The sequence below is a fragment of the Maylandia zebra genome, linkage group LG8 (genome assembly GCF_041146795.1).
Source record: "Maylandia zebra isolate NMK-2024a linkage group LG8, Mzebra_GT3a, whole genome shotgun sequence".
Taxonomy (NCBI): domain Eukaryota; kingdom Metazoa; phylum Chordata; class Actinopteri; order Cichliformes; family Cichlidae; genus Maylandia; species Maylandia zebra.
In genome coordinates, this window is record NC_135174.1 from 3,215,773 (window position 1) to 3,229,327 (window position 13,555).

General features: G+C 39.3%; 1 protein-coding gene across 4 annotated transcripts in view; it reads left to right on the top strand.

The window, feature by feature from the left end:
- Window positions 1-599: 599 nt before the first annotated feature.
- The window catches only part of myo15b (myosin XVB), a 40,504-nt gene continuing 27,548 nt past the window's right edge, over window positions 600-13,555 (top strand). The window contains exons 1-12 of one of the 4 annotated variants that reach the window (XM_004574273.3): window positions 600-679; window positions 2,493-2,555; window positions 2,640-2,697; window positions 2,833-2,957; window positions 3,429-3,524; window positions 3,622-3,857; window positions 9,411-9,580; window positions 9,698-9,770; window positions 9,876-10,061; window positions 10,170-10,279; window positions 12,544-12,611; window positions 13,058-13,142. In XM_004574273.3, the coding sequence (XP_004574330.3) occupies window positions 2,553-2,555; window positions 2,640-2,697; window positions 2,833-2,957; window positions 3,429-3,524; window positions 3,622-3,857; window positions 9,411-9,580; window positions 9,698-9,770; window positions 9,876-10,061; window positions 10,170-10,279; window positions 12,544-12,611; window positions 13,058-13,142 (1,210 nt within the window). In that variant the 5' untranslated portion in view covers window positions 600-679; window positions 2,493-2,552. Of the gene's footprint in view, window positions 680-2,314; window positions 2,385-2,492; window positions 2,556-2,639; window positions 2,698-2,832; window positions 2,958-3,428; window positions 3,525-3,621; window positions 3,858-3,889; window positions 5,566-5,589; window positions 6,140-9,410; window positions 9,581-9,697; window positions 9,771-9,875; window positions 10,062-10,169; window positions 10,280-12,543; window positions 12,612-13,057; window positions 13,143-13,555 lie in introns of those variants that run through there. The other 3 variants (XM_004574274.3, XM_076887193.1, XM_076887192.1) reach the window with 3 other exon arrangements.

The window sequence follows — 13,555 nt, forward strand, 5'->3', positions numbered from 1 at the left end:
TTGATGGGTTTTTTGTTTTTTTTGCACTAATAAAGTTGTGGAGTTGTAAAGTGTTTTGTCTAGTGTCAATTATATCGTCAGTTATATCGTTATCGCAAATTTTCAAATGTATATCGTGATAAATATTTTTGGTCATATCTCCCTGCTCTAGCCTCATGCTGCCTCCTGGGTTTCAGCACCACTGTGGCAGGAATGAGGCATGACGCAACCACGATTCTGCATACTGGAACAGTTTACTGGCAAAGTCATTTTTCAATCATTTATGGACTATATTATATCCCATGTATGGTCAATGTGTATGTTTGTTTTCCTATATTATGCCATACATGTATTTAATTTTAGATACATTATTATAGGGGATTTCTGAAAAAAGGAAGGTTTATAGTTAACTCTATGGCTTACAATACCTGCCTTTACAAGGTTGTATTGGATTTTCTCATTGGCTTATATATTTCAGCTTATCAATATTTTCCTCATAAAAAGCAGTCTCTTTCCTTCCCTTTAACTAGCTTTCTTATCTTGTGATAGCCTTGTCACGTGTACACAACCACACCTACACTTACAGCCCCTCTCCGTTCTTGGACTTCAAACCCTCTCAGTGAAATTCGAAGCAGCACTGCATCTCTCCTTCCGCCTTTGAAGCGTTTCTCTTAGACTTCATGCTTCGTATCTCTAACAGGTAGGCTGTTTTTCTCTTTAACCATGTAAGTTAGATCAGATGCCAAATGTAACTGGCATTTTTGTTTCCTCAAGGCATAGTTTACACCAGGAAAATTTGGAAATCTGATACAGGCAGTTTACTTGTTATCGTAACAGCTGAGACGCCTCTCTCAGCTGTTGCTTTCTGTGGATCATCTTTTGTTTCTTGCCTGGAATAGCAGTAAGCTGATATTTTTCCTCTTTTTGGTCTTTGTTTCTGTCATATTGCTCTCGTGCTGCTTTGTGTTTTATGAGCTTTGGACTATGAACAGTGGAGCTGTCAGGATTAGGCGATGAGCTCCCAGTAATTCAAGCTTGGTTATTGTCATGATATATATATATATGTACATATAGATACACTAATCTGAAAACGTTTTTTCACTGTAAGTTATTCTTTGTCTTTATTCTTTTACTCTTCTCACTTTTAACATGCTGAGCCATATTGTTAAACGTACACTTCTTTAACTTATATTAAAATATCTCCGTGATTAAATAATGAGTTAAGTTAAGATCAAAGTGGGCGGTATTTGAGTTTGACATCCCTGATGGTAAATGGGTTGGTTCTTATTTAGCACTTTTCAACTCTACCTGAACGCTCAAAGTGCTTTATATGACATGCGTCATTCACCCAATCACATCCAATCATACATGTACTTTTTTTTTATGCTTAAGATCCCTAAGGCCCCTGGTACCATTAAACTGTAGTTTAACATTCTGTGATATAAATCTTTTTATCATATATTTTTCATTCATCAAAGGCTCTCAGTTACCTCGTCAAATAGCTGGATTGTGCTCACTTGTTAAGTCACTGTTCCGATGCTAAATAATGCTAATGCTGTTTTCTGTCAGGTAAAGACAAAAGATCAACATTTTCATTAAAGTAATGCATCAGAAAGATGTGAATTTATATTTATCAGTAGGGTATGAAAAATATACTGTATGTCTAGTCTGAAATTATCTGAGTGTTAAATCTGAATGAGATTAGAAAGGCACTATATGAGTATTGGTCGTACTGGGTATGACAAGATGCACACTGATACAGCAGTTAAACAACCATCAGTGATCCAGCCCCGATTATAAGATTTAATAAATGTAATAAACAATGTAATAAATTGTTTTATTAGCCTGATTGCAAGTATTTGTTTAATATGTATCATCTTCTTCAACAACAGTTTAAGGTTCGTTAACGGTCGAATGGCACAGTAAACTGTTATACATCATATATATATACATGTATATATATACACATATATACACAAAAAGCATGTTTGCAAGTTGATATATATCCACACCCATGGGCTATTACCACACCTAATTTTATTAGTAGGCATTCCGTTGTCTCAAGCTAGATGGAGAGCAGGATAAACAGTTGGGATGTGAAATAAAAATGTACAAACATATCTATAAACACTGGAAAAGTCAGAGATATGGGTTGGCTTATGTCATAAACGAACCCTCTCGGACCAATACTGTTACAGTGACTACTAAGCTGTAAACTTCCTGATAAAAGTTGAACTTACTGGACTCTGTGTGGCCTTTGGTACAAGGAGGAGCAACAGCCCTCAGGGTGTGGAGTGAGTATATAACCAGACATGTATCCAAGAATAGGTCTGACAGAACGTGTGCCTGTGGGTGCAATGAAGTGCTATTAAGTTTTGCTTGGATAACTCAGAAACAAGCTTAAGGTGAAGAAAGCTATTGTTTAGTATGACTCTGGGTGTATGTTCTGAAATTATTTTTGTTCATGGTCACATTAACAACTAACTGACATTGTCTCTGTGTGCTGATTTCAGGAATTACATGACAGAAGCCAAGTGAAAGCCGTGACAAGGGCAAAGTCTGTCTCTCAAGAGATGGTGAGAAAATAAAAAGACGACCCACGTACTTTGTAAATTCCATTCTATAATAACTGTTTCTCTGACATTTTGCTTTCCTTGTAGGATGTGAGGATGTTAGAGATCCCTGCTGAGCTGTCCGCCAGACTCCACAGCACAGCAGGTTATAGTCATAAAAAAATCAAACTACCGAATCTATATGAAGAAGTCACAATATGAACATAAACAGTACTAACAATTTTGGTGGATCCATTCATCCAATGAAGCTTGTGAATGCACTTGTGCCTCTTTCTCACAGGGCAGAAGCAGGGATCAGGAGTCACAGAGGTCTCACCTCCACAGGTGAAAGCAGAACATAAGCTCAACCTGCCTCTTGATGTTGACAGCTACCCATTCTCACGCTATGCCAAGTCTGTATTAAAGGTGAGTAAAATATGAGCTCCCTAACATCACATCCGAAAGCATTACATTGACTTACAATAATTTAATCACCTCACCTCAGTCTTAAATCCTCTCATCTGACTTGGGCTCTGGAGGCAACAAGCAATCTATCAGGACCAAGGTATCTAGATATTTAGTTAAAGACATCCTTTCTGTGGCAGTCATTGTTTACAAAAGCAGTTAATTCTTTTAATTAAAACATAGAACACCTTGTGGATATTTAGACAATGGGACCTTTTTTTTTAAAAAAAAAAAGGAATACTCATGTTAAAAGTATTTAAATAATAAAATAAATCAGGACAACTCCAGTTTTATGATGTAATCGCCAAATATTAGAAAAATTTTTTTTGACACACTTCTATAAAAATTTACCATGCAAAGAAGTCCACTCGTGCATGCATGTACTGAAAAAACATTAGCTACATTTATTGTTCGTACTCGTGTCTCCCTCAGGATACATGGTGCCAGCCTCAGGGATATCCCCTTCAGAAACCCCTTACAGCTCAAGAACCTGAAGATGCCAGAACTGCTTTGGAGATTTACAAACTGGTATTTTGAATTCATTAGAGTCTATGTGGCATTAAATACATTAAATATGATCTTTTGTCGTTAACTTAATTTTTTGTTTCATATCGTGTCTTTACAGATTTTGCATTTCACAGGAGATGTAGATATTAGCAGCTGGCAGGAGCAAATTTTAGGCAACTACATAGTGGAGAAAGGCCAAAGCCTGCCAGCCTTGAGGGATGAGATCCTGGTCCAGCTGGTTTACCATACTTGGAGCCTGAAGGAGGAGCAGCAAAGCCTGAGGGGCTGGTTGCTGATGGCCTGCTGCCTAAGTGCTTTCACACCATCACCATCACTGGACAAACATCTACTCAAGTAGGCGATGCAAAAATGAAAAGTAACCGTAACTCGAATATTGTGTTTTGAAAAATTTGGGGGAGTTGACATGCTGATGTCCCTATCACCCTATCAAATGAAGGGACAGATCTGTTGGTTTGAAGTCACCTCAAGGCGACTGTTGTTGTGATTTGGAGTTAGTACTCACATCATCTTTAGATAATACACATAGGCTCTTGACTTTATGCATAATGATGTCACATTCAGTCCTGTGGAAAGTTGTGTATTTAAAATATACACATTACCCTTAGCCATTACTGGCTACTCTGGCATGAATGACTCTAAATAACTTTATGGTAAATAACACAATATAGGCAAAAAAAATAATGTGAAAGATTCCACATTAAAATGTTTTAGTTCAACATAAATTTGAGGATATTTAACCGTTCGTCAGATTTTATTTAATGATGTCGTATGAAATTATAATGTTCTCTTCATGCAGCTGAAGCTGTGCAGGTCTGAGATCAGCAGCTTTCCTAAACACCAAACTGAGTTACCGTTTATGCTCTATATAGTGACAAAGTTATATAATGATCATTAATCCCTTTGACGTTATTTCTTTACCTTTATTTAAAAGAAAAAAAACAGCTTTCACAAAAGCTTTCACTGACACTACATCATGTGATACTTCGGCCTTTGTACTTTTGTACTCATCAGTTAACTTTGGAGTTACTATAATGAGTGAACATGCAGGGTAATTTGTCTGTTGTCAGTGGATGGTGCTGAGGTTTGAATCTTGGGGTAGCTGCTATAATCACATAGAGAAAGGTGTTTAGGTGGGGTTTACTTAACTTTATAGTTAAGTGGGAAGCTTTGCGGAGGAAACCTGGTCTTGTTAGGAGATACAACATGCATCCCACTTTGGATGGAGCAGCTCTCATTTCTAGAAATCTGGCCAGATTTATTAAACCCCCAAAACATGACTATCCAGAGTTGGAACCAGGAAGCAGAGTTGCAGTCTTACATGCCTCTCTTCAGCTTCTCCTGTTATCCACCTAAAACCCCATCCCCTTAGAGACTGTGTCAGCTTCCAAACAGACAAAAAACAAACTAAAAACCAGCGAAAAAAGAGACTTAAACATAAAAAAAATTACAAAGAAAGAACAATACAGCATCCTCAACAGCGCCAAAGAGTAAAACAGTACAATGTGGATTATTAAACATTAGGCCTCTCTCTTCCAAGTCTCTGTTAGTACATGAGTTAATAATTGATCAATAAGTTGATTTACTCTGCCTTACAGAAACCTGGTTACAGCAGGATGATTATGTTAGTTTAAATGAATCAACACCCCCGAGTCATTCTAACTAATCAACCAAAGACCAAGACAGATTTTCAACCCTTTCACACATACTGGTCACTACAGTGGACAGCTATTCAAAGGCTGTTTTCTTGTATTTGTGTCAGTGTTGATGGTATTAGTGATGAGTCGGTCGTGAACGAAATGGCTCTTAGAGCCGGGTCTTTGACGTGAACGACGCGAGCCGGCTCCTTATCGCGAGCCGTGGGTTTTTTTTCTCTTTCTCTCTCTCTCTCGCACTTTTTTCCGCTTCACTCCGCACGCGAGCCTTGTGCTTTACGCTGGGCAGAGGGGGGAGGGGCGGTAGTTACACTCAGTAGCACAGGAACAGAGCAGGAGGGGGAGAGAGAGAGAAAGAGAGCCAGGGACAACAACGTCCCATTAGAAAGGTATAGTAATCATCCACAACTATTTTCAGTTGCAGATGATAAAGGATTCAGAAAGTGTATTCATGCAGGTCCATATGACAGAGAATGTGCATCTTCTTTTTGTTTTCATATTGTAATTTATATTTAATTGTGTTGTGGTTTGCAGTGTTTTGTGTTCACTTTAAATTTGTAAAAGGAAAAAGCTGAAAATTTAAATAGTTAAAAGTTGAAATGTGAATAGTTGATTTTTGTATTATATGATTTATTTATTACATGTCATGTGGAGTGAATAAATAAAAGTATATTTATGGTGGCCCCTAGAGACAAAGCACATACGAACTTCAAATCACATACGAACCCTGAAGCACGTACAAACTCCAAAACACGTAAAAACACGTAAAAACTCCAAAGCACGTAAATACACGTACAAACTCCAAAACACGTAAAAACTCAGAAGCACATAAAAACTCAAAACACGTACAAAAGACAACAGAAGTGCTCCAGGATGCTAGGGGGCAGTGTGGAGCTTTTGTTACCTAGTGGCTACACAAGCCAGCAAGTACCAACGACCGGATTTGGTGTGTGGTAGTAAGAGGTAAATGAACTTTTTAAAAAAAATTTGACTATATATGAATGCTTGTGTATAAATACACAAACAATACACATATGCTTTCATGCTTTCAATTGTGTAATTTAAGTGATCTAGGTAGCTCTGTTTTGGAAGTTCAGTTCATGCTAGAAATGTGTTTTGGAGTTTGTACGTGTTTTGTCTCTAGGGGCCACCGCATATATTTATATATAAATATATATAAATAAAACCACTTTCTTTCTACATTAGTAATTCCTTTTGTGCATAAATTTATATTATTGCTAATAATAAATTAATTAAAGCAACAAAACAATCTGAAGAGCCGGTTCGGAGCCGAAAGAGCACATGAACCACTGCATTGGACACTGATGTGACACTTTATACCTGCCACCCAGTCAAAACGTATGTTGTCCACCTAAGTGGACATGTAAAAAATTGTTTGAAAAGTACATATTTTAAAAAAGAAATGAAGTTCAAAAATCTTTTTTCATGCCTAAAGATAAATAAAACTACTTAAGAAAAATATTCCTGAATTAGCTTGTCATAATTCGTGCATGAAAGGGTTAATTCATTTGAAAGCCTGATGCTTGCTTAGCTTTTTCCACCCTAGTTGGAAAACTCAAGAAAGCAGTCGGGATTTGTAGCTGTAGAAATAAAATTGAATTGACTCTGTTATTGTCAGTCTGCTCCAGGATAACGATGTCCCACTTCTGCTGATTTTGTCAAATGTTTTTATGAGCCTTGCCTTCAAATGAATATATCTAAGACTAAAGAGTGATTTCAGGAGACTTTATTTTTATTAAAATTCACATTGCAGAATATGTTCAAAGTTATAAATCTCTTGGAAAAAACCTGCACATAAAACTTGCAGTTACTAACATGGACTTACAACAACATCCATCCATCCATCCATTCGCTTCCGCTTATCCTTTTCAGGGTCGCGGGGGGCGCTGGAGCCTATCCCAGCTGTCATAGGGCGAAAGGCGGGGTACACCCTGAACAGGTCGCCAGTCTGTCGCAGGGCTAACACATAGGGACAGACAACCATTCACACTCACATTCACACCTAGTGGCAATTTGGATTATCCAATTAACCTATCCCCACAAGCTGCATGTCTTTGGACGGTGGGAGGAAGCCGGAGTACCCGGAGAGAACCCACGCAAACACGGGGAGAACATGCAAACTCCACACAGAAAGACCCCGGTCTGATGGTGGAATTGAACTCAGGACCTTCTTGCTGTGAGGCAACAGTGCTAACCACCGTGCCACCGTGCTGCCTTGATAAAACTGTGATGATTTAATTTGATCGTTCTTTCCTTTATGATACTTATCTGTAAAGAACAGAAACAATCAAATTGTTAACAGCCTGATTGTCAAACCACAGCTGAACCAAGCATCTCTGTATACCACACAGTTAGTGGTTGGCTGGTTCAATTTTCCTTGACAGTTCACACCCATTGCACAGTAAGTTTCAGTTTCTTCTTTCTGGGTAAAGATTTCATTTGACTTTGAGGCTTCATTCTAATATTGTACAGTCTTTACCTTACAATAAAAAGCACCTAGAGAGAAGCTATATAAATAAAATTAACTAAATTTAAGTCAATCGTTGGTGACTTTGTTAGTGTTATAAAATATGTTCATTTTCACCAGACCTGATGCCTCTGCCAAATTTTTGTAGTTCTTGAGCATATTGTAGCCCTCTAATAAGGGATTCGTTTTTGTAAAAAATTAAATAAAATGGCAATATTAAGAATAATAAGCAATAATAGGGCCCTTGGCAGATCTTAAGGTATACTGCAGTATGGGGTTGGTAGAGTTGAGGCATTTCCTGTCGTCACTGGGGTGTCTTCTAATGTGGCTGTAGCAAAAACAAGTTACTTCCCACTTACTGTGTCCGCTAGGTAGTGTACAACAACACATAATATTATAAGTCATGCTGTTGCATATGTAAGAAAACATCAATATAGCTTTGTTAGAACAAAACTTGAATAAATTAACTAGCAATATGTCCATGGTGTACCTTGCCTCTTGCTCCAGATGGCTCCAGCCCCTTATATATATATTTAAGCATGCCATAAGCAACTCATTCCATAACTTCATGGAATGGATTTCTATGCTGGAATCTAAGCCTTACATCACAGAGCACAATTCCCAGCATTAGATGCAGTGCTTCAAAGCACACTGCCACTGGACTCTACAGCAGTGGATACATGTTCTCTGAAATGATGAATGACACTGTGTCTGACAATCTGATGAATGAGATGCCAGAAAAACAGTATTTGTCTAAACGCATTGTGCATGGGAACACTTTGGGGATAGACCCTTCCTGTTCCAACATGTCTGCGCACCAGTGTACCATGCAAGGTCCATATAGACAAGGGTGAGTTTGGTGTGGAAGAACTGCACTGGCCTGCACAGAGTCCTGATCTCAACCCTATAGAACACCAAAAGGATGAATTAGAGCAGAGAGTGCAAGCCAGGCCTTCTCATCCAACATCAATGTCTGACCTCACAAATGCACTTTTGGAAGAATGGTCAGAAAATTCTCATTAACACATTTATAAACCTTGTGGAAAGCCTTCCCAGAGCAGTTTAAAGCTGCAAAAGATGTGCCGAGATCATATTAAACTCAATGAATTAAGAATGGGATGTCACTCAATTTCATGTGTGTGTGAATGAATTTGTGAAAAATTTATCCAGGACGCATTTGCAATTTCAGTTGAGCGTGCTGAGTAAAACTCGCTTCACTTTGGACAGTGATTCTGATCATCAAGTACTTTCTTGTTCATGACAGGTTTGAGCTTTGGTTGTTCCTGAACATCCTAACCATTTTTTGTTCATCTGAGGGTGACAGTTTGGATCTTCTTCAGACTTTTGCAAAGTGGTGGCACATCTTATTTACAACTGACGAACATGCTCGGATAAATTATTTGAGCCTGATTGTATAATTTTGACTCTGTGTTGATTTAAGAAAATACCAAATAAAACTGGAACACATTTTTGCACCTGATTTTTATTTTTTTTAAATCAAAGAACAGTTCAAAGAAATCATTAAAAGCCTAAAATTATGATGTCATTCACGTCCATGATGATGAAGGTATTTAAACTTCAGACCATAATCATAACTTCCTCTGTCGCATCAGCTTAAACGACTATGAGACTGCAGCACATGACAAATAAACTTGCTTCCCAGTACTTTTTATTAAACTGTCAGATTTTGTTACTCAGTCACTGAATGGTGTTCTAGATTGTTACGACCCACTTTAACCCCTGCAGGTATGTATCTGACTATGGTCCAGGGGAGTACCGTTCACTGTGCCAACATAAACTGCTGACATCTATGAAGCTTCCATCTCCAACCTGCCGGATGTACCCACCCACCGAGCTGGAATGGACATCCAACCAGAGAAAGGGAACCATGTTGGTAGACGTTCACACCTACAATGGTGAGACTAACTGAACATTTCCATTTTTGTACCATGAAACTGGATCAGTGGGCCTAAAGGCAGTGCAAAAATATCAGCTTTAATAAACTCACAACACCATTTGGCGTTTTATTTCAGATGAGAAGTTTGTAACTGAAGTGGAGTCTTGGACCACAGGAGAGCAGCTAGCGTCGTGGATTCTTCATTTCAGGTATAAGTTGTAAACATATGTGATTTCCCCCACTTTGCTAACTAATGTTTGCATTTACATGTATCTTCCTTAAAATTTTGTGTAATGTGTTGTTTTGTGCCATAGAGGTGTTTCGGAAGTGGTACAGGGCTGGTCAGTGTCTCTTTTTTCAATCGATGACGGCTGGTCTGATTTAGCTGGCTCAGATTTTGTCATGGATCTGCTGGCTGGAGCTGAAGCTGAAGTGCTCCCACCAGAAGGGACTCCCACCTCTACTTACTCTGATTACCTGTTCAGCAACCAGGGAGATAGGTAAAATAGTGAACAATTGTTTGGGGGTTAGTTTGTTTCATTTTCTTGGAGGGTCGGGGGCATCTTTTAAAGAATCCAGTGGCACTTATGACAACTGTTTTTCTATAGGATGTTAACAACCGATCAAGATGACTTTATACCACCAGCACCACCCATACAAGCTCCTGGTCTACCTCCTTTTGAAGGAAACCAGTGGAGAAGAGATTATCCACAGGAAGGTAAGTATTATATGGTGAAATTTTAGTACACTAGTTATCTAATTAACACCGTCAGGAAGACCAAACAGAGCCATCTACTAATGTAAATATTTAGCTATAGTTTGTCTCTTAGGAATTAACCACTTTCAGTTTAATGTTATTTATTTATATAGTACCAAATCACAACAGCTGAATCAAGGTGCTTTATATTGTAAGGTTAATACCCTACAATAAAACAGAGAAAACGGAGGCAATTCCAACAACAGATGACTCCCTATGAGCAAGCACTTTGGCAACAGTGTGAAGGAAAAACTCCCTTTTAACCAGAAGAAACCTCTGTCAGAACCAGGCTCAGGGAGGGGCGGCTATCTGCTACAACCATTTCTGGTTGAAGGGGGTAAGACAGGACAAAGATATCAGTTAGAGAAACATTCTACAAAAAAAGACCTATAATTTTAATTTATGTTTTGTTGTGTTTCCCACTATGACTTCACATGTGATTGGCTGCTTCCAGTAATGGCAGCAACATGATAATATCAGATCATGCAAGGAACGGCTGTCTGCAAGTGCACACAGGCACAGTTCATTACTTGTCTCACCAGAAAGATTTTTTATTTTCTAGACCATGCAGTCCATCTAGCTCTAAATGTGTCCACATAGCATTTCAGAAAATGTTTCACTAAACATGATAATGATATATAAAAGAACTGACGACAACAAAAAACTGCCACAAAAAATACAAGTGAGATAGTAAGCTTTATTTTGCAACCATCACTTTAAACCAGCAGATAGGTTGTCCTCCCTCTGTCTCTATCTATATCTATTATGGCTGGGGGATAACAAGTATGTCCACACTAATTATTTAATATTGAATAGACATCACACTGCAAAAAGATCTATACTAGTGCTGGGGCTGCACGGTGCTAACGCGTTAATTAGCTAAACATGCTAACACGTTGACGCCGTGCAGCCCCACGCACGGGGTGATCCGCATTAACTCACTAACAGAGATTTGCCACATGCGGTTATGGCATTAACAAGATTAACGCTGACAGCACTAATCTATACACTACAAACCAAAATACATTCAGAAAAGTTAGGTGTGTGAAACAGTGGCTCCCAGTGAAGGGCCGTTTTTATCTGTACAAATGCCGCCTTGCACTGCTTTATCCCCTGGCCCAGATCTGGGGCACCCTTTCACGTGAGGTCAGTCAAGGGTCTGGTCCATTCCCCAAATCCAGGCACGAACCAGCGGTAGTAACCAGCGTGTCAGGCTACATTTCACTGTGTGTTATACTTGTATAACTATGCATGTGACAAATAAAGAACCTTGAACCTTGAACCTTGAGCCAGCCCCAAGATGCAATGGCTACTGTTTTCTCCACCTGTAGGCACACCTGCCCGCCTCCCAAATGGTACGCTAACACTGTGCCTCCCTTGATCCAAACGCAGACTTCTTTGGGTTGGCTATGAGCCCCGCCTACATCAGGGACTCCAGGACCACAGCTACCCAGTACACATGCCGGTTGTTATTATGGATGATAACATCATGGAGAAGGCTGTTTTTTCCTTGGATACTGCAGACAAGGGAATCTGCCAGTAGCCCTCGGTTAAATCCAGTGTTGTGAAAAATTAAGCCGGATCTTTCCAGTTAAGGAGTCCAGCAGCCCCAACCCAGGCCATGAGATAGGCATCAGACCATGACACCTCATTCACCAGCCATACCACCTCATAGTCAACATCGCCAACTCACCGTGTGGCCACAAAGAGTCCTTGCCACTTGGCGAGTGTCTTTACGCTTGAAGAAGGGCATAATACAAGCACTTTGTCTCCCATTGAAAATTGCCTGAGTCTAACCCCTCTGTTATACAGGTGCTGTTGACATTCCTGGGCCTGGAATAAATTCTCCCTTGACAACCTTGACAATGATTGCAGCTTTGCTTTCAGGTCCAGGACATACTAAATCTCATTTTTAACTGGGCTTGGGGGGAAAGGGGGAAAACACAATGAAGGCCTGGGGAGCCTCCCACACTGCAAACAACAAAGGGTCTATCCAGCAAGCCCAATTCCTTTCATCCTCATGAATGAACTTGAATAACAAAATAAAAACAAAATAAAAATACTATTATGATTATGATTGTGTCAAAAAGTAGTATAAAAAATATTATGTTGATATTTAGTTTTTGGTTGAAAAAATAAAGGAGTAGTCGTACAGGCAACCAGCAAAGACAACACAAAGGTCCTTTTTTTTACTCTAACTAATGAGAAATTCTTTCCATCTTCAGGGCGCAGTCGACAGATGGAGGCCTATGTTGATGACATATTTGAACCCGTACTGGACAATGGACCTCCAGTGAGTTGTGTTGTGTTTCTTTGCAGTTTGGCTTATAATTTTGTCTTCTAGCTGAGGGCACAGTGACTACTAGGCTAGTATTTCCCAGAGAAAAAAATGTTCATGCATGATAACTTTACTTTCTCTGATACGAAAAATAATGTAAGAAAGGAAAGATATAAAGAGAAAAAGAGAGATGCTTTAAGGTAAAGACTGCTCATTTGATAAATTAGAAATTTAATGCTTGTATATAACGATGTAATTTATACTAGACAGTATGTGCAGGCTAAACTGTGTAGTATGCATTTTTAGTGTTTAGTTCAGAGATATGCTTATATATTGTAGAACATTATTATGTTGTTACTGAATTTGTTAAGGCTTATTTCCAGCAACTCCACGTGTAGTTGTGGCTGCTGTGTCACTTATAATGTGATACACAGCTCATTTTTGTGTGTTTGTGTGTGTAGGACATGGAAAGAGTAGCTATTCTGAATCGCAGGATGAGAGGGGGAGGGGGGATTGGACCGATGCACTCTGGCATGTATGGAGCAGGTAGGAAATTCACACGCCACATGTATTTACTTCGTAGTTGAACTACAAAACATTCTTAAACGTGTAGATTGTTCATAATGTTCACACTAAAAGGTAAAATCGATCTGCTTAGGGGTAGGGGCAGCAGCCTACGCAGACAAAGCCAAACCTCCCTCTGCCAAGTCACCTCCAGCTTATCCAGGGTAACCCCAGGCATTCTCAAGCCAGCTAAGAGATGTAATCTTGCTAGTGTATCCTGGGTCTGGCCCAGTGGCTCCTCCAGGTGGGACATATCCAGAGCACCTCACACAGGAGGTGACCAGAAGGCATCTAGTCAGATATCTGAACCATCTCGCTGGCTCCTTTGAATGTAGAGGAGCAGCAGCTCAACTCTTAGCCCCTCTCAAATGACTGAACTCCTCACCCTATCTCTA